At 57.0% G+C, this 19,652-nt stretch overlaps 4 protein-coding genes and 1 non-coding gene across 5 annotated transcripts, besides 2 other annotated features; 2 read left to right on the top strand and 3 right to left on the bottom strand.

Annotated features, from left to right (window-relative positions):
• Positions 1–955: 955 nt before the first annotated feature.
• Positions 956–3,922, bottom strand: CYME_CMT625C (ppGpp synthetase/hydrolase Rel; the record flags this gene model as incomplete). Its single annotated transcript, XM_005539499.1, has 1 exon — positions 956–3,922. One exon carries the CDS (start codon positions 3,920–3,922, stop codon positions 956–958), a length of 2,967 nt encoding a protein of 988 aa, XP_005539556.1.
• Positions 3,923–4,135: 213 nt separating this feature from the next.
• On the top strand, positions 4,136–6,794 carry CYME_CMT624T. The gene has a single exon (XR_002461721.1). It is a non-coding gene; the product is annotated as a hypothetical transcript (transcript).
• CYME_CMT623C (DnaJ homolog, subfamily B) lies at positions 5,396–6,901 on the bottom strand (the record flags this gene model as incomplete). The annotated part of the gene is made up of 1 exon (XM_005539498.1): positions 5,396–6,901. One exon carries the CDS (start codon positions 6,899–6,901, stop codon positions 5,396–5,398), a length of 1,506 nt encoding a protein of 501 aa, XP_005539555.1.
• Positions 6,902–7,746: 845 nt separating this feature from the next.
• Positions 7,747–15,111, top strand: CYME_CMT622C (hypothetical protein, conserved; the record flags this gene model as incomplete). Its single annotated transcript, XM_005539497.1, has 1 exon — positions 7,747–15,111. The coding sequence occupies one exon, from the start codon at positions 7,747–7,749 to the stop codon at positions 15,109–15,111; it is 7,365 nt and encodes a 2,454-aa protein (XP_005539554.1).
• Positions 13,264–15,209: a sequence feature (possible transcribed region).
• A 167-nt stretch (positions 15,210–15,376) lies between these two features.
• Positions 15,377–18,823, bottom strand: CYME_CMT620C (hypothetical protein; the record flags this gene model as incomplete). The annotated part of the gene is made up of 1 exon (XM_005539496.1): positions 15,377–18,823. The coding sequence occupies one exon, from the start codon at positions 18,821–18,823 to the stop codon at positions 15,377–15,379; it is 3,447 nt and encodes a 1,148-aa protein (XP_005539553.1).
• Positions 17,644–19,367: a sequence feature (possible transcribed region).
• The last annotated feature ends 285 nt before the right edge of the window (positions 19,368–19,652 follow it).

Here is a 19,652-nt window from a genome sequence, read left to right as displayed (position 1 = left end):
TGCTGGCCCTCTGTCGATGCCACCACCAGTGCGTGCAGCTCCGAAGCCAGCCTGCGGAGCGCATGCACATTGCCGAACATACTGGCATGCCGCCCTTGCCCTTGAAGCCTGTATCCATTGCGCCTCCTACGGAGCGACATGCACTATCGGTACAGTAGTGCAGGATGCCGGGTGTCTTCGGTGCGCGCATCGTGACCCAGCTTTGCGTGGAATGCTTTGAGCCTCTGTTCCGCATGGTTCATAAACATCCGCAGGATAACGAGGCGAAAGGTGCCTGCGGATACTGGACGCCGCCCTCTGTGCAGCGTACGAACATCAAACAACGAGCATCATGCGTGCCGCTGAATCGCTCCGTGCACGCATCATCGTCGCTGCTGAACCGCAGCCTCTGCGATGCACCCAGCCTTACTGAAGTTTCGGAAGAGATTTTGGACGCTTTCGAAGAATGAACTACTGAATCCTGCGCTAATGGTAATGATTCGTGTTGTTCGTGGTGCTCTTGCTGAATCAGCGGTTCGTCGGCTGGCGGCGTTACCGAGAAGCGGCTCGGAGCGTGTTCATGGTGTACTGGGTTCGCGACGCGTGCCGCACCGGTATCCGTATCATCGGACGCGTCAACCTGGCAATGACGATGCAGGTTTCGTTTCCCCGTGAATATCGATGGCGATGGCGGGTAATCGTGCTGTTGTCTGGGCACGCGTCCCGGTCGGTCCACACTGCGTTGTGTGTTGGCTCCAAACGTTGAACAGATGCTGGTACTGCTGCTAAAACGACTTCGATGTTGCCGTCGCCGCCGTCAGTTCTGATGTTTCCCCCCGAATCACTCAGTGTCTGTCTGCTTGCGACGCGACACTGGCAACCTGTTGGCGAAAAGCGCGGCGATTTCCGCTTCTCGAGATGCTCCTCGACGCACGGGACGGCGGACTTTGAAGGCGAAGCGTCGTGCGAACGCCGCTTAGACGTGCGGCGCCAAGCCGTCTTCCACGGTGACAACCCCAGGGATATCGCGCAGGGCGGCACATAAGGAATCAAGTTCAGTTCGATTGATGACAGCAACGCAGTACTCCAGGTAAGCTGTGTTCTGCGTAGAGGTGCTTCGGGTCGACAGAATTGTGATGCCTTTTTCAATAACTGCCCGACTGACATCGCTGAGAAGGCCATTTCGATCAATGCAGGTCACTTTCAGACAAGCGGGAAGCCGTGCTGCACGCGTGGTCCCGCTACGCGCTGGGCTCTGCCACTGGACGGAGAGTTTGCGCGCGCCGCTGGTCTGCACTAGGGCGCGCTGCCCTACTGCGCATCCCTGTCGATGAATTTCCACCTGACTGGCACCGTCTGCGATGACACCGAAAATTTTGTCGCTCGGCAGAGGCAGGCAGCAGCGCGCCATGGACGCGGAAGCGATTTCGAGTCCGTCCTCGAAAACGAGTTGAGCAGGCGAGATTTGTAAGCACATATCATCGAGAAGGTCTTCTGGCTTCATGCTACTTAGGAAGCTGTTCACGGCGTCTTCGCTGCGCTGTGAACGATCCCAGCGGAACTGGCGTTCCTCATTAGAAGCCGCTTTCGACGAGTTCCCGTCGATACCTGGCTCACCATTCTTGTCGTTTGCGCTACTCCCAGACTCGAGGTCCGGATCCGCAGCACTCGTAAAATGTTTTGGAAGCTCCGTCTCACCTTGCCAACGGGCGAAAAACTGCCGCAGCGCATGCTGCGCAAGCCTCGTCTTCGCGTACTGGACCCACTCCAAGCTGGGACCTGGTGAGTACTTGCTCCGCACGATCTGGATCATGTCCGCATTTTGGAGAACGTAGTTCATGGGTACCATCGAGCCATTCACTTTCGCCGCGATCATGCGGTACCCGGCATCTGCGCTGATCGCGAATGCAACATCCACCACCGTGGACCCTCGAGGTAGATTCAGGATGCGGGTCGCGTTCTCGGTATTCGTATCGTTCACGAACACAAAAACCCGGTTGCCGAGCAATTCGCGTCTTACAAGTTCCACAAATTCGTGAGAAGACTGGATATCCAGATTCCACTCTTGAATGCTCGTTAACCAGGAGTTGGACGCGGCGGCCGTCAGTTGGTCATGTTCCTTGAAGTACCAGTGTGCAGCCATACCGTACTCTGCTGTGCGATCCATCGCCCGGGTTCGAATTTGAACCTCGAGCGGTGCCTGATCGGAGCCGTTGTCTACCACGACCGTGGTGTGCAGTGACTGATAGCCATTCGGTTTCGGAAAAGCGATGTAGTCCTTCACACGTCCGGGAACGGGGTGCCACAGTTGATGGACGATACCGAGCACGTAATAGCAGAGCCCATTCTCGTCATCGCGGAGCCGCGTTTTCTCGGCCTCATCTCGATCCATTTCATTTGTACCGCTCGTGCCGACTACGGACAGGTCCTCGCGCGGATCAATCGTCACCCGCAACGCAACCAGGTCGTATATATGATCCAGGCGCTGTGCGCGTCCGCGTTGTAGTTTCTGCCAAATGGAATAGATTTCCTTGGAACGCGCTGCAACCTCAATACGACTAACCGTGCGCCTGAGGATTGGATCGCTGCTCAGCGCATGCTCGAGGCGCGCTTTGCTCTCCTCCAGAATCCGTTTGTAGGAGGGCATGCGCCCCTCGATATGAGACCGAATCTTCCGGTACTCTTCGGGGTAGAGATAGAGAAAGGCGAGATTCTCCAAGTGGCTCTTCACTGACCAGATTCCTAGGCGGTGCGCTAGCGGTGCAAAGATGTCCAGTGTTTCCCGAGCGATTCGTCGTTGGCGCTCTGCTGGGAGCGTCTGCAGTGTTCGCATGGTGTGCAGGCGAGCTGCGAGCTTGATAACGATGATACGAAAATCGGAAGCCATGGCGATGAACATTTGGCGTAGGTTTTCAACGTTTTCATCAGCTATCGGACTCTCGGCCATTTCAGGTAGGCGGCTGACTTTTGCCTCGCCCTCAATGAGGCGCGCAACAGCATTGCCAAACTGCTCCGCGATGGAGGCCAGGGATGCAACGCCACTCTCCACGAGCTCCGTCAAGATTCCCGCGATAATCGTATCGCTATCCATTTGGAGTTCTGCGAGAATACTCGTGATCCCGGTGGCGCGCTCGAGGCTAGCTTCAGACACATGTTCTCCCTTGGCGGCGCGACTCTTAAGCACAAAACTTAATGCCTGCTCAATGCTGAAGCACGGCACTGGGCCCAGATAAGCAACGAGAGGTCCCAGGATTTCTCGCATCACTTTAGCGGAGATAGCGTCCAGCGTAGCATCGGCTTCGCAAGCATGTTTCCCTGTTGCAGACGTGTTCCCATTCTTTTCAGATTTCAGAGGCTCGCCAGTACTGGTGTCTGGGCTTGGGAAGGTCTGTTCAACCGGAGCGCTGTAGGCTGGCACGCGGGTTGTGCTCGACTTGGGCGCCGAGTGCTGTTCCGCTTGCTGCAGCGAAGGCGACAGCGACAGCGGTGACGCGTTCACCGTTGCCTGTTGAGGTTGCTGCTGATTCTGCTGCTGTAGTGGCAGCGGCTGCGGCTGATGTAGCGTTGGCGCTGGGTGTGCAGGTGGCGCTCGTTGCGGTGACGGCTCTTCCTTAGGTTGATTGACGCTTAGAACGCAGCGCTGGCCGCGACGCCTACGCCTCGGTGCGGCCGCAAAACCGTTCCATCCAGAACACTGTCTCTGTACTAAACGCCCAGAGAGCGCTACGAATAGTCCCGAACAAACCGGCGACACCCAGCTCAACTCGCCTTGCCGCACAGCGGTGCCGCTCGTGTACCCGTGCCGAGCCCCCAAGTGCAACTGCCCCGATTTCGCCAAGGAATCGCTACGGAACAAACTATCTATAGTATACTTATCAAGATGAAAAGCGTGAGCCGAGTGAAGAGCGCTCCATTCGACTTTTCTTTCGAATAGCGCCCACATCAGCACTGAACCGCGCCTCGCAGGACCTAGATGTCTTGCGGGACGTCAGCGCTGGTGCGAGACCGTGTATGCAGCGCATGATGCCCGCGAAACGGATCATCATCGTATATATGTGTACAAATAGGACTGCCTTTGTGTGATCTTTTGCCGTCCTTGGGGATGTGAGAGTCCACCGTTCCAGAGTGCGCGAAGCGATAACGCTCAGGCACGCTCACACATGGTGGGGCTGTCGTGTTCCATTCCAGTATCTCGTGCCCGACTGTAGTGTAATATGACTCTTGTTATAAACGGGACCCAGGAAAATATAAGTTTTGTGAAGCATCAAGAATCTTAGGCACGGAAGCTGCGTAGGAGTGCTTTGCCTCTGGGCCGTGACTTGAAACGTCTCTCGCGTGACGAAACGGGACAGTGCGTTGACCTCCTCTCAGTCTGGTCACGAACCCCTCGAAAACGTTACAGTGTACACTGAATGTCTCCGGTTCGAGTTTACGCCAGCACTGGCGCCGCTTGCTGTTGACGCCTGCTCGCGACGTACTTCAGTTGGCCGCAAGAGTCTCGACAGGTTCCACAAGTGGCTTCCAAGACGCTCATGATGTACGTTTGGACACTGGTAACAGTGCCCAACTCGATTCCGCTTCAATGTGAGAGGCAAGTGCCGAATTCGGACCCTAGTCGCGATGTATCGAGCGTAGAACGCACGCGTAAAGCTTGTCGTGCTCATTGTATGCCCTCTGATGGAACTGTGCCCTCGAGACTCGTCTTCAGATACCATGAATTCGTTCTGGAATCACTGGAACAAGAAGCACGAAACGAGCGTTCAAAGCACCGACACGTTATGCTTTGCAGGCATCCGATAGCTAAGCAGCGCTCGGAACGGCCGCGGCGCCTCCGCAGGCGGAAAGAAATCCGTACCGACTCTGAACCAAGCGCTATGCAATACTTGTACAACGAGCACCGTTTAGAATGTACAGGGGGCTTCTATTGCTTCCGAAACAAATCTCGACGAGCAACTGCTGAGCATTTGCTCACCGGCTGAAACGTATGCACCACTGAGCCAGTTGCAGTGCCCTCGTAGCATGCAGGCATCGAGAATATGAACCTCGGATGGTACCGCAAGTCCGTCAGAGGCCGCTATGACTGCATACTTGCATCTGATGCGCTTCAGGAAATAGACGAGGCGTCACCGAGGCTTGGTATACATGTGCAGAGCCCGAATGCGCGCAGACCTCTTCTAAAGTGTATTCGCGACACCATCTCGCTACCGTGCCGTAGATCAGAGACAGCCACGCACCAGAGCAGGTATGCAGCATACCCGTGAGCGAGCACGCGTGTGAAAGGCACTCGCAAGACAGGCAGCCCTGACGATTGTATGAATGTTCGCGTAGCCATGAGCGTATTCGGGCGATGAGCGTGAGCGCTACGCGATGATGCAGATTCGCGTGTGCGAGCGCCTACGAACGTAGCGCTAGTGCTTCAACGGGAACGGGATGTGTTCGCTAACCTAAGACGTAGATGCTCAAAGGATTCGCAATCGTGCATTGGCACGGCCTCGGCAGCATTCTCGTAAGCAGTTCGCGAGCGATGTGTCCATGCGCGTCGAGCAAAGCCAAGTAGTTGCGCCTGTTCCCGCCGTCTTGCGCGACATGAATCGGCGTATCGCTGGAGCCATTCCCGTTCAACCCTGCGCTCAAGTTCGATATGCTGCTCCTTCTGTCGCTTATGCGCTTCATCGCGAACGAAATACGGAAGATTGGTGTCCGTGGTGCGTCGTTCCCAACGAAACGCGCCTTGTGGCTCCAGTACAAAACTGGGCAGAGGTGCGAGTGCGGAGAGTATGTACGGTAAGAAAAGAAAAATCAGAAAGGGCATAAAGTGCCAAAACATGCCAAGTCGACGAGCATGACCCGCGTTTCCCGCTGCGGACGGGTGGCCACGTTGGCGCTGTTGTCGTGCTCGCGACAAAAACGCTGCCCGGCGTTGTGCCAAGTACGACATGGGCATGCCGGCCCCAAAGCCGCCGTAGAAGAACGCCTCAAAAAGCTCTTCGGCACTCATTTCTCCAGGTCCAAAAAAGAAACCGTCAAAAGCGTCCGGGGTATAGATGCGGGCACCACGTGCGCCGTGAAAAGATGACGAGCCTGTCATGAAAAACACATCCGCGTGGTGCTCTGCCTGAGCCTGTGCTTGTTGGTACCTCAGCGCAGACTGCTCGTCGTCAATGCCAGTCTGATCGTAGAGTCGACGCCGGTCCGGGTTGGACAACGTCTGAAAAGCGTGTGCAATGCGCTTGAACGCAGCGTCGGCGCCCGGCTCGCTGTTCTTGTCCGGATGAAAGCGCAATGCGAGTCGGCGATAGGCACGGCGAAGGTCGTCGTCAGATGCGTTTCGCTCCACAGATAATACTCGGTAGAGATCTCGAGCATTCAGTATTTCTGCAATATCTTCGCGTGAGGTCGAAGGTCGCTGCGAAGGAGATCGGCTAGAGCGCTGTCTCGATGTTTGGGCAGGTTGCGGCTTTTGCGTGCGCGTATGCGAAGCAGCGCTCGCTGCCTCTTCAGAAGCTGCCTGCGAATGACCGTTTGAGTGACTAGCACCTGTGTTCACGTAATTGTTGGATCTTGGCTGGTGCTTTGCGTGCGCGTCTGCCTCGCGCTTACCCGATGCACCAGCACCAGCAGCGTCTTCAACAGGAGCGCTAGGTTGCCCTCTGCGGTCGTGGGTGTTCACGGGAGGCACCTGGCCGGCACCCGCCGCGTCATCTTCTCCCGCACCAACCACAGCTTGGTCATGGTCTGCACTGTTCAGGACAAAACCTGTTCGACGAGCAGATTTCTCAAGCGTCTCGAGTAAACTCCGCGCTTCAGCGCTATCATGCAAACGACACGCTTTTCGGGCCCACTTGAGCGCGCTCACCAGGTCAGCGTCCCGGAGTGCCTCATGGGCAAACTTCAGACACGCATCAGCGTCTTCTTTATTCATGGAGCCCGGCGAACGCACACAGCAATGAGAACGCACGGGTTACCCAGAAGGACGCTGTTCGGGTGACACACGGCTGCTGGAGCGGGCGCAACGACATGCGGCGCACCGCGCCCGCAGCGCCACAGGCGTTCGATGCCTGCGGAACTGCGGAAGCGCTCCCATGCGTCGGGCCTCGTTCCCCATCGATAGGCAGGACGCCCGCACCTGAACCATCCCATCGTTGCAGCATTTGTCAATCGCAGCGTATTCATACCTTCATCAGGAAGCTCATTCGAGCGGCAGTTTTCCACACAACGGTGCTGGCGTTTCTGGCGCAGAGAAGCGCTTGCTCATACTGGAGTTTTGTTTTGTGGCATGCCTGGTGGCGCTGGGGGCGGACATAGCGGCCGTTGCCACACAGCGCAACGCCCAGCAGCGTGCTGGCGAAGAGATTCAACGATAGGCCTACACCGAGGCCTCCAAGCAAGCATGCGTATTCGTGTATACCACACGATCCCACACGACGCTACACACCAGAGTATGGATTTTCCACGGTATCGGCAAGGCGGATATTGCGATACCAACGCGTCGTTATCCACTGGCTTCGATGTCGCGTCTGGGGTGCTTTCTGTGGTGCGGGAATCATGCACGGCTTTCGTGGATGTGCGCGGTGCTTCACAACGCGGCAGTGCCGGGAAGAGCGCAGGAGCGCTGTGCCCGGCACTGCCGCAGAGCGCCCGCCCCGCCGCGCGAACGCAACATCGATAGACAGGCGCGGTACGTTATACTCGCGCAGGGATCGTGCGTATAACTAGCGTTGAAGCCATAGACACGGTAGGGCTGTTGCCTCTCAGGGAAGACCCCTTATGAACTTGATCACCAAGGCAGCGCGCTACGTTGCTGGAGCTGACCGTAATCCGGCCACCTCTGGTGTTACAGAAGCGCTCGACCTGATTATACACCGGCTGCATTGTGGGCGGTTTCCCTCTGAACGTCTCCAGTGTGTCGAGGTCCTGCTCCGACGGGTGACTGCGGCAGACGATAAGGTCGCCGAGCTCTTAGAGCAGGCTGATGCTGATGCCTGTGACGAGGTCTCAGAAGCGCTGCGGGTCGCGCTGAGCCTCCGGGAAGAGTTGGTAACGAAGGGCGTGCCTCTTCTGGGAGCTATCCTCGAGCAGGACAGGACGGAGTCTGAACTTATCCAAAGTACGCTCGCTTTGCTACAACTGCTTCTCTGTGCGCCGACCGTGAGTCTTGCGGGCTCGCTCGAGGACAGCACGCAGGCCGCCTCTTCAGAGAGGCGTTCGCTCGTGCGACGTCGAAGCAATACCAGCTGCCAATCGAAGGAAGCCGTTGCGCCGTTGCACCGAAACGAAGACATTTGGCGGAAGTGGAGTGCCGACACAGCGTCCACGATACGCACCGCTGTGTCTATGATGCTCGGTGCCGCCAGTCCACCCGTCACCGCTTCCGAGCGAGCGGGACTGGGTCTTGTACCGTGCCTGCTCGACTTGCTCGCAGACGGTGACTACTCCGTTCGGCTTCAGGTGTCCGACTTGCTGACGCATATCGCGAGGCATGCCCTGCCACCATTACAGAAAGCCGTTCTTCGCTGCCCGCGAGGAGTCTCGCGAATGATGGATTTACTGCGGGACCCGCGCGAGGTGGTACGAACCTACGGCCTCCGTCTCGTCATGGAGCTCTCGCGCAACAGCGGGGAAATCCAGAGAATACTTGCTTTTGAAAATATTTTCGAACTTTTGTTCGAAATGATCGACAAGGCACGCTATGAGGAAGTCAGTGTCCATGTCGATGAGCAGAGCGATGAGGTTCAGATATCTCGGAGATACGCACCTGCTGAAAACGGCGATGCCGACGATAACTCAGAAACAGATGATACGGATGGCTTTCCAGCATCCGGCCGCCCGCAGTCAGAGTCGCTAGCGAGAACATCTGCATCCGACGAGAGTCTACGACAGCAACAACATGTACCGATGGTGTTGGCGTCCACGTCAGACGTCATGGACTTGGTCACGCGAGACTGTCTGATTTTTATGGATATTTTGCTGGATGGTGATCCGGCGATCGCGACGCTCTTCGCCGAGGCTGGTTGCATCCCAAAGCTCTGTCCGCTCTTGTTCCTGGCTGATCATCCAGCGAAAGCACTGCGACCCGTGCAAGTGGACAACCTGATTTTGACGATTGGTTTAGTCGATCACTTGTCGCGCGCCGAGTCTACGAACAAGGAACCACGGACTCGAGCACTTTGTCTCCATTACGGTGTTACAGAGAGCATCGCGCGCTTGATTTGTAGTGCTCGCAACGCGGACGCCGTCGTTGTCCAAGGTCTTCTGACTTTAGGCCGCCTGTCTCGAGATCACGTCGCGACCCTATCATTCTTGCATGGACTTTGGGTTGTTGTCGCTGAAGTCGATGATTCCAGCCAAGCACGTACCAGCCGGGCACCAAACGGGAAAGAGGTGCATACGCTTTTTCTTGCATTCGTGTTGGACATGATGACGGAGCACGCATCACAGGAGCTGCGAGCAGCAGCGTTCTGCTTTCTTTCTATGGTATGGCTGGAAAGCGAATCAGGCTTGTGCTGGTTCACCTGGATGTTGGCAGACAAGCGTCAGACTTGTGGTGCCGTCGATCCCGCCTCCAGTAATCCGCACGCTTCCGAAGTATTGAAGGACGTCGAATCGATCGATGAACGCACTGCTCATGCGCTCCAGCGCGTTGTCTCTGAACTGCTGGGTGTTGCTGTCGGCTGGCCCGATGAAGCTGACCCAGCTGCTGTATTGTACGCGTGCTCGCTGTTGGCGTCGTGGATGGTACGCTGCTGTGCTCAGGGTTCATCGGTGGCCGACCAGGACCCGCTGCTGATGCCAGTATCTAGATATCGTGTCGTCCTAGGTGCTGGTGCGCTCACGGGCGAATGCTCAGCAGGTGAGCCTCTGTTTATGAAGCTGCTGCGTACGTTGGGGCGTGCGGTGCGCGAAAACAGTCCTCCATTAGTGCGACTAGCGCTGTTGCTGCTCCTGTGCTGTTGGCTGTATGTTTCAGACAGAGCACGCCAAAAGTTCTTGTCCACACCGCTGAATGTGCCGCTGCTGATGGACCTGGTCTCATCGTCGGGAAGCCGTGCTGAAGGTATGCTCTTCGTGCATATCCGCGGCCTCGCAGCGCTGGCGATCGCCGAGTGCATGGAACTCGAGTGTGCAGAAGCGGAATCGCTGGTGATATCGCCAAGAACCCTGGTCGGTATTGTGCGGAAACGCATTGGACTGATGCGCTTTGCTTCTTACTTGGATGATGTGCGAGCGTCGGCATACTTTGCAGCGGCGATCACGGGCTCTCCTGGACTGCTGCTGGAACAACGCTTCGCGAGAGGCGTCTTGACGACCGAATCCCGTCAAGGATCTGGTCTAGTTGAAGAACTTGGACATATGTATATCTTTCCTCAAGAACTTGTCTCCATTATGGAGCCTGTATATGACTGCGTCCAAAAACGCCTTCTTCACGAGTATGTGGAGCAAGAGGTTCCGCCTTCTGATACCGAGATGCAGGGCTCGACTCTCAAGTCCGCTGAGGTTGGGGTGAGTGCGTCACCTCGAAACGCAAAGGAGTTTGCGACGCCCGGCTCGTTATCTATCGATAACCGGCACTTCGATGACACCACAAACAAATCATCAAATGAGATTCGAGCCATGCAGATGCGAATCCGAGAACTCGAGGATATGGTGGCTCAGCTCGACGAATACAAAAGAATGATTCGAAAACAAGACGAGGCGCTGTTGGCATCCAAAGAAGAAGTTGAAATGCTCCGCAGGAGCCTTCGTGAGAGTCAGGATTATGCAGATTCGCTTCTGCGCGGCTCAGAGTCGCGTTTTAGGGAGGAACTGAGGCTCGTTCGTGACCAGTTAACTGAGCGCGAGGATTTGGTACGGCGACTAACGGAACAGGTGGCGTCGCTGGAGCAGGCATTACAGAGCCGCCAGCGCGATGTGGAGTCGATATCGAAAGCGTGCGAAGCGCTCGCCCTAGAGAACGAGCAACTGAGGAACGCTGGTGCACACGTCGATGACGGGTCGAGCGTTCTGCCAGCACAGCACGTGCATAGTGGAGTTTTCCGCGATCCCGCGGAGCGAACGACTGCGGATCATTTCCGAAGCAACGAAGCGCACGCGTACATCGACGAGACGTCAGAGTCGTCAGCATGCGATATCACTGATGTCAGGATATTGGAACGCGCACTCGCCGAAGAACGGCAGAAGAATGAGCGGTTGATGATTCTCCTGAACCAGTTCGAGGATGCAGAGCGAGGCGAGGATAGCGCATCGGAACTCGTGCGAATCGAGAATGCGCACTTGCGAGAGCGGTTGCGAGCGCTCGAGGACTACATCCAGTCCCAAAATCGTACGAATACTGGGGCTGACGGGGCACCCTCAGATGCAGTGATCGAAAGTGCCGCTGAAGACGCTAGCGGCAGCGGCTCCGCAAGTCCGCGCTATCCTGCGAGTGAGGCACCGCCTCTGCGTTCTTCGAGCGAGGATCGATTCGCTACCGTACTGCGAGCAGATACATCGTTCGACCCTGCTATCGACGCAGGCTCCCGAGAGCAACGTATCGCGGACCTCGAAACCCAACTTGTTTCACTGCAGAAAATGTTGGAACGATCCGAAGAAGATGCCTATGAAACACAGCAAATCCTTGAAGAACAGGTTATTCGACTTGAACAGGAACGTGATACGCTGCGCACGGAACTGGCGTCGTTGCGTTCAGCGGCAGAGCGGGTGACGACGCACGACCAGCACCAGCGACCTGACGTGGCCTCGACGGGCACGCAAACAGATGTGCTTGCCGCTCTGCAGCCCAGTGAATCGGAGCTCGAGGCAGCGTCTCGTGTGAGCGGTGAACGAGCAGCCCAAGTCGCATCAATGGTGGTATCTGGGCGTGTGCCGAGTGCTGATCAACCTCCAGATGCACTCATCGATCGTTGGGTAACAGGGGACAGTTTGCGGTGCGAGGTTGCACCGGCGAATGCGCTCGCTGCTGGTACGACAGCAAGTGGGCGTCTCAGCATCGCCCTCGATGCCCTGCACAACCTGTCCAATCGCTTCGATGGAGACCTAGTCCATGTGTTGGCCTCGTTGCGCTCCATGGAGGCTCGCGTGGATACATTGTGTACCCGCATCTGGCGGTGTAGCGCAATCCTGCCAGCACATATCCCGCGTGGCAGCGATGCATCTGTGGTGCTGTCCGGGAGTGCAGAAGCGAAGATGACGCTGCAGCGCACGACGGTCGGTGCCTGCACTGCACCAGAGGTAGGGACGTGTGTTGCGCCCTTGGAGGCGCTTCCCGAACTATTCGCTTATGCCTTGCGAAAGAATCAGGCAATCGCTCGGGAGCGTGCTGCTGGTTATGGTGCGTTCAGGGTAGAGGTTTTGATACTGGAAGAGATACTGATTAAAGGGCTTGCGCTGGGTGCGCTCAAGGACGCTGCGGTGAAACTGTTTGGATATCTGAAGCCTGGGTATGCCGAGGCAGGGCCTGTCTCGCATGCTGTTGGATCCTGGCAGCGTTTAGAGGATGCATTTGCGGAATTGCGTCGGTCTGAAACGCAACTCGCAGAACTCGAAACCCAGTATCGAAGCGTCTGTGACGAGCGAGACAGGCTTCGGAGCGAATGCGCGTCTCTCGGGCATGCGGTAGCAGCCCAGCAAGCAGCGCAAACGCAACTCGCAGAACTCGAAACCCAATATCGAAACGTCTGTGACGAACGAGACAGGCTTCGGAGCGAATGCGCGTCTCTCGGGCATGCGGTAGCAGCCCAGCAAGCAGCGCAAACGCAACTCGCAGAACTCGAAACCCAATATCGAAACGTCTGTGACGAACGAGACTCTCTGCTGGAGCATGCAAGTCGTCTCGAAAGTGTTCAGGAAACATGCACAAATCTGAAATCCGAACTGGATGCTCACGTACATGAGAAGGCGTTGTTGAACTCGCGTATCCGGTCTCTGGAGGAAGATCTAGCGCAGGTTTCCCACAGCTTCACTGTGCTCAGAGAGCAGCATGCAGACTGCGACGGACAAACTGCAGAGCTACAGAGACTCGAGGAGCTGGTGCAGCTCTACCAGACTCGCATCGAGGAATACGAAGAAGCGTTGACTGCGGCTACCAGAGACCGCCGCCGGCTCGAGGATCTGGAGGATTCCATGCGAACGATCACGCGAAGGTGCGAAGAGCTTGAGAGTGAACGACGGGAGTTGGAAATCTCTTTAGAACAGGCCCAGGCGGATAGGGAGAAACTTGCTGAACTGGAAGCGAGAAATCGCGAGCTCGAATCCAAAAGCGAAACGCGCGATGCTGAATTGGAGGAACTTAGCGCTCAGGTTTTACTCTTGCAAGAAACGCTTGCATCTCGAGAAGACCAAGTACAGCACCTACAGAGTCAAGTGCAGAACTTGCAAAATGCCCTCGGCCTGGAGCGTGAAGAAGCACTGGCGGCGGAAAAGCAGTACGAGGAAATCAGCCACGAACTGCAATCGCAGCTGGACCGAGTACTCGCGGAGCACGCCGAGACTCAGCTTGCGCACGATGAGTGCGTAGCGGAGCTTCACCAGACCAACCAGAGACTGGCTACCGCTGAGGAGCAACAGGAAGCACTCTGTGCTCGCATCCATATGATCGAAGCGGAGCATCATCGATGGAGACGAGCGCTTACGGATCAGATCACTGGAGTGATAGACGCGACCGCATCCGAGGTCAGTGCATGTGCGTCGACCGTTCACTTCTGGAGGGATAAGCAATTCGCCATAATCGACCGGCAGCTTGATATGCTCACTGATCAGCAGGCAACATTGCAAGAATGTGAACTTGAGTTTGACAACCTCCAGGCGCAAATCCGCGCTGTCATCCTATCAGCTGGTGCTACGGGTACCGAACAAGTCGCAGACTCGGAGGCGAGGCGCAACGAGCGCTCACCGCAGCCAGTTCCTGCGGTGCTAGCGATGCATGGTGAGCACGACCCCGATGATAACGATGGCGATGACGATCATGATGATGATGATGATCACGCCGAGTCAGCGATCAGGGCTGACAAAGCGTTCGCTGGAGAGCAGCATACCCATCAAGTACAACTTGTCCGCGATGCCTATGAACGGCAGTTAGCTGAACTTGAATCTAGGCACGAGGCCAGTATGCGTGAAATGATGCGGGTCCATGAACAAGTCCTCCAGGAACTCGAGGAAGAGATCGAACACCTGCGCACGATTGCGCTTGCGTCATCGCACAAGCGCGCGTTCGACGAAGCATCAGCGCCAGAAACAACCCAGTACCGAGCAAGTCCCGAAAACGATTCCAGCGCTTCATATGATGTGGACGGCCCAGCAGCGGATCCAGCGTCCGTCGATGCGCTACAGCGCTCTCTCGTGAAAGAACGCATGGCGAGCGGCGATCTTCGCCAAGAGAACATTCGTCTTCAGACCTGTATCAGCGCCCTACGCGCACGCTTGGCAGCATGGGAGCACGCCCAGCATCCAAATGCCTCTGGAACTCGTGCCAGCGTGCTTGCTGGGACACCCAACGACGACGACGACGACGACGACGACAACGGCGACGACCAGGTATCTTCACGAGAAGCGCTCACCGACACGAACCTGCCCCGACTGGAGCCAGCGCATCCATCCGACGATACCAGAGGGAGCCACAGCCAGCATATGGAGACGGCGGCAGAGTTGCCAAGCAGTGCAGCTGCACAGCGCGACCTCATCGCGCAACTAGAGAAACAGATCGAGGAACTCATTGCCCGCGAGTCACGACTTGCCAGCGCAGTCGAAATGGTGCACGATGAGAACATGTTGCTGCGCAAGCAACTCGCCGAGCAGCACCACCACGACAAGCGGGCGCAACCACAGCAACCCTGGCGAGCAACGCACGTCAACGAGCTGGACGCATCCGGTGCTGACAGCTCGCAGCACGCCTGGTTGCCGTCGTCAGCTTTCGCAACAGCATCAGCAGCAGTACCAGCAACAGGTGCGGCAGTGGTGAAAGCGCAGGAGCAAGAGCAGGACGCCACACAAGTCCACGTGGATCCGCGCGCTGCGGACATGGAGGCGGAGCTTTGGCGTCTTCGAGAAGAACACAACGAGCTCCTTATCTGCCTCGCAGAAATGGAAATGGAATGCAACGCCTACAAGGAGCGCTTACGCAAGCTTCTCCAACCATAAACGGATCCTAGGATCCAGGTTCCAACAAGAGATGCCCAAGCGAAGCTTGGAGCACGCCTCGGAGCATCCACTGTAGACCCGGCTGTATCGTCCGCACTGCAGACGCCTGCTCCAGGAGTCCTTTAGAAAGCTGTATGTTGATCAGGGAACGCAGGCGATGCTGCAAGCGAGCAGGCGGCCTCCGTCAACACTTGCTGGACGTCCTAGGCGCTGCCTTTCCGACACCGCATGCGCATTCGTCAGGTTTTGGGTGCGTCCCCTTGTGTCAAGAGATCGCACGGACGGATCCAGCGACCTGAGCGACACTGTTGCAGCACGTCTGCAGGACCTGGTCGAGCAGCTCGCGCTGTTTCGACCCTGCCGCATTGCCTAGCGCCAAAACCTGGAGCTTACTTTCGACAAGGCACCGAATCCGACACCGATAGGTATCGCGCTCTGCGGAAGATGTAAGTGTGTTCAGGTCTTTCGCCAACTGACGGAGAAACGGTTGACTGAGTTTCAGTAGCTTGCGCTGACCAGCACTACCCAGGTTCCATGCTGCTATCGCCTCGATCCAGCGTTCGAGAATCGGTAAGCGCCGTTCCACACTGAGGAACGCTACCGTCGGCATGCTGGTTGCCAGAGGCAGCACCACTGCCCAGCATTCGAGAAGTGCATGTGAGCGGAGCCCGTGCCTGCCGTCCTGCTGCATGGCCTGGGCGTTGGCGAGCATTCCGTGCAGCGCTTCCAGAATCGGACAAGCGAAGACAGCAGGCATGCGTCGGCCCAAATCACCCAGAAATGTCACTAGACTCGAAACAGCAATCGAACTGCGCTTCTGTGGTTCAGCGGAAACGACGCGACCCCGGGTAGTGAGATAGTGATTCAGGATCGGTTGCAAGAGCGCGCTAGACAACAGCTCCACCATCCGGGTAGAGGCTTGCGCTGAACGTGCAGCTTGCAACGCCAGCCGAATACCCGCATGCAGTGCCACTGCGTCGTGTTCGGTAAAGCGTACGGCGTGCGGTCTCGCGGTTGCCAGCGCTACGACCTGTTCCAGTAGGTTTTGGAAAGACTCGAGGAACGCACGCTCGTGCGCTGCTTCGACCACCTGGGATGCTGCTGCTGCTGCTCGTTGCGTGCGACCAAGAACTCCGTGAACGAGCCTTGTGTATAAGGCCGCGTCGGTACCCTGGGTCTCAGCGATAAAGTCTGCAGCATGATGAAGCGCACCCAGCAGATCCATGAGCGTTACCGGTGCGAAACCTGCAGCACGAGTCTGATACCGAATCGCGATCTGGACCAGGTCCAAGACCCGGTGGTGGAAGGCATTTTCCCGCAACCTCTCCGCGGCGTTTGAAGCCGACAACTGGCTTGTTCGTCGTCGCTCCCCAACGAGGGGTTTTAGAGCAGCCACCAGTTGCGCATCGTATGCCGCAAGCACTGCCGGCTCCTCCTCATCCATATCCAACTCGAGATCCGCCTGGAGGTCGACCTGCGGGCGGCTAGATTCCACATCCGAGGCATCCGAGGTATCCGAGGCATCCGTCGTGGCCTCGTCAGCGCTGATGCTAGGCGCATCGCTCTCGCTCGAGCTTGAGCGCAGGTCTGCCTCGGCATCATCAAGATCATCGGTGCTTGTGTCGTCCTGATCGGCAAGACCAGGGAGCTCACCCAGTACCACTCGAAGCACTGCCGCAGTCTGCTGCGTCGAAGCTATCATAGAAGCAAAAATCACGTCGACAGCACTCCGCACGCCACTGTCGTCGAGACGAAGCAACTGCAAGCAGAGGCGCGTGAGCTCGATCTCGAACATGTCGCCGTCTAGACCTGGAGTCCGCAAATGCTCGATGCAGCGGTCCAGGAATGGTACGCAATGATGCAAAATCAGGTCAGAGGGCTCGCTGGGCGTCCGCTGTGCCCCCTTCTTTGGCGATGGTGAAGGCGCACTCCACGCTGACACCGCTACAATGAGAACCAAGGCCAGCGTGAGAAGCGCGAGGCGACTTGCGCGGTGTTCCGACAGCGCGGCAAGGCTTTCCAGGTGTGCAGTACATACACATAGAGCACGTTCGGACTCGGGCTGCGCTTTCCGTTGCATACACCCAAGCAGAGATCTCATACTTCCAAGCCAGTCAGGCACGGGCTCGTTCGCAGCGTATTCAGACCAGGTTGCGATGAACGCTGCGACACTGAACAGTGGACCTCGCCAATGCTGTCGCTCAAGCCTTGAAGACGAACCCGATTCAATCAGAGCAGCCAGGGAGTCAAGCAGTGCCAGAACCTTATGCGAACATTCGGTGCGCTCGGCAGCTGCACCACGGCGAAGGCTCTCGTTCCATCCACGAACGAGTAACGGGAGCTTCGTCAGGTCGACCGACGACCTGACCATTCGAGCCAGCTCGGTCGCACGTAGATGGCGAGCGGCAGCCTCTAAGACAACAACGGCTGGGGACCCTTGGTGTTCACCCCGCGCTCGCTGCAGCTCCTTCTCCCACAAGATTTCCGCCAGAGATGTGCTCAGTGGACATCGTCTGCCAAGTAGCGCTACAAGCGCATCCGTCAACGCCTTGAGCAGCGGCTCCAGGTCATGAGCGTGCTTGCGATGAAGCGGTGAAACGTTCCAAAGGTGCTCATTCCAGTCGTCGTGAGCGAGCATAGCACGCCAGTCTTGCGCTTGGACGCAAGGCGAGCTCGCGGCAATTTGCAGAGCCTTCATGCAGAGCCGCAGCGCCAGCGCTACATGCGCTGGATGCTTGCTGGAGAATAAGTGCGGCGCCACGACCTGCTCGTAAAGCATGATCCACGCGGCTTTCGAGCTGTCTCCACTGCGATGACGTTTCCGAGCAGGAGCATTTCCATCATCAGAAGGCGTGACATCGGCATCCATTTCTGCTAGAAGCAGATCAAAAGCACGTGGCATCACTGGAGAATGCTCGGTTGACAGGTCCTCGATCACGGGTACAACGTACCTGCGGAGAAGCTCTGGGCTCCGGCAAGGCGATTCCTGGCCCCAGAGCGGACAGTCCGCTTCACTGGCTCGCAGCGTGTACCGATTTCGACAGAAAAGCATGACCGCAAGCGCATCAAGCGTCGGACGGCCCTGTCGTTGCCGGCGTTTCCAGTATCGCAGAACTGCTGCACGTGCGCCTGAACCTGCACGGAACAGGGAGCGATCGACACAAAGTTTTGCCACTGCCTCGCAGGCAAGACGCCCACACGCTTCCGCAAAGTTTTTCGTATCCTGATCAGCGATATGCGCTAGAACCTCAAGAATGCCGCCCAGCTGCAGCGGCGGCAAGGACTCGCAGTGCGACGGCTCCCATGAGCCGAGTACAGCACCCAGTGCGAACAGGCGTGCGAGGGCTATTTCGCGCGCATCACCGACATGTTTCACGTTCTGGAGTGGATCTGATGTCGTAGGTACGCCTTCAAGATCGTAAGCGCGATGCAATGCGTCCAGGATAAGCGCTTGTCGCCGGTGCCCGGTCGCTTCTACCTCAGCCGCACGCAGCTGCCGTAGACAAGCGCAGAGCGCGAGGCTGAACCCTTCGCGAGCACCCTGCACTGATGATACGAGACCAGCAACCAAACGCCTGCAAGTATACGCGAAATCCTCATCGGGCAAGTGCAAACTGCCTTGCAAAATCGTGGACGCCGCACGACACCGCACGTCCGCGTCCGCGGAAAGCAGCTCCCAAAGCGCCTGCTTCACCTCGGCGAGCGTCGACATATCCGGACACCCACACAACTTCGTCAACGAGTCCGGCACAAGCGCAAAGGTTGCACCTTGCACCGGAGCAGCACAGGGAGCCTCGCGTGCGAAAAGACGTGTGCGGACGGCGACGGGTATCGATCGAAACGATTTGCTAAGGGAAAGTATGACGCTAAAGTGGCCACCTTTAGGGATCGCGGATCCTTTGCGTATATATTCAGATCAGACAAGCTTTGCCTAGGGAGTGTGCAACACGGCAATAGCCACCCTTTAGGGATCGCGGATCCTTTGCGTATATATTCAGATCAGACAAGCTTTGCCTAGGGAGTGTGCAACACGACAATAGCCACCCTTTAGGGATCGCGGATCCTTTGCGTATATATTCAGATCAGACAAGCTTTGCCTAGGGAGTGTGCAACACGGCAATAGCCACCCTTAAGGATCGCGGATCCTTTGCGTATATATTCAGATCAGACAAGCTTTGCCTAGGGAGTGTGCAACACGGCAATAGCCACCTCTAGGGATCGCGGGTCCTTTGTCTAAAGATACAGGAGAGCAACGCTTTCGTCACAGCGATTACTGCAGAAGCGAGCCATGCGCTTCAAACATCCGCCCAGCGGCATTAAAGGCGGCGGCGACAGCGCATCTTCTCAGGATGCAACACGATCGGTAAAAGCAAGGGAAACGGACTACGAACCAGCTACTCGGTACGAATTTCGTTCCATCTCTACGGTAAACGTTGAAAAGGGGAAGCAATCTCCGTGGTCTCGTACGTTTACCTTCTAGGAGGAAGGCCTCGCGATCCGGATGAGTCTACTAGAGTCTGCTGGACGAGCGCTCTGTGTGC

This window comes from Cyanidioschyzon merolae, chromosome 20, assembly GCF_000091205.1.
Source record: "Cyanidioschyzon merolae strain 10D DNA, chromosome 20, complete genome".
In the NCBI taxonomy this organism is placed as follows: Eukaryota; Rhodophyta; class Bangiophyceae; order Cyanidiales; family Cyanidiaceae; genus Cyanidioschyzon; species Cyanidioschyzon merolae.
Note: the sequence above shows the minus strand (reverse complement) of the source record. Positions and strands in the feature narration are given on the sequence as shown.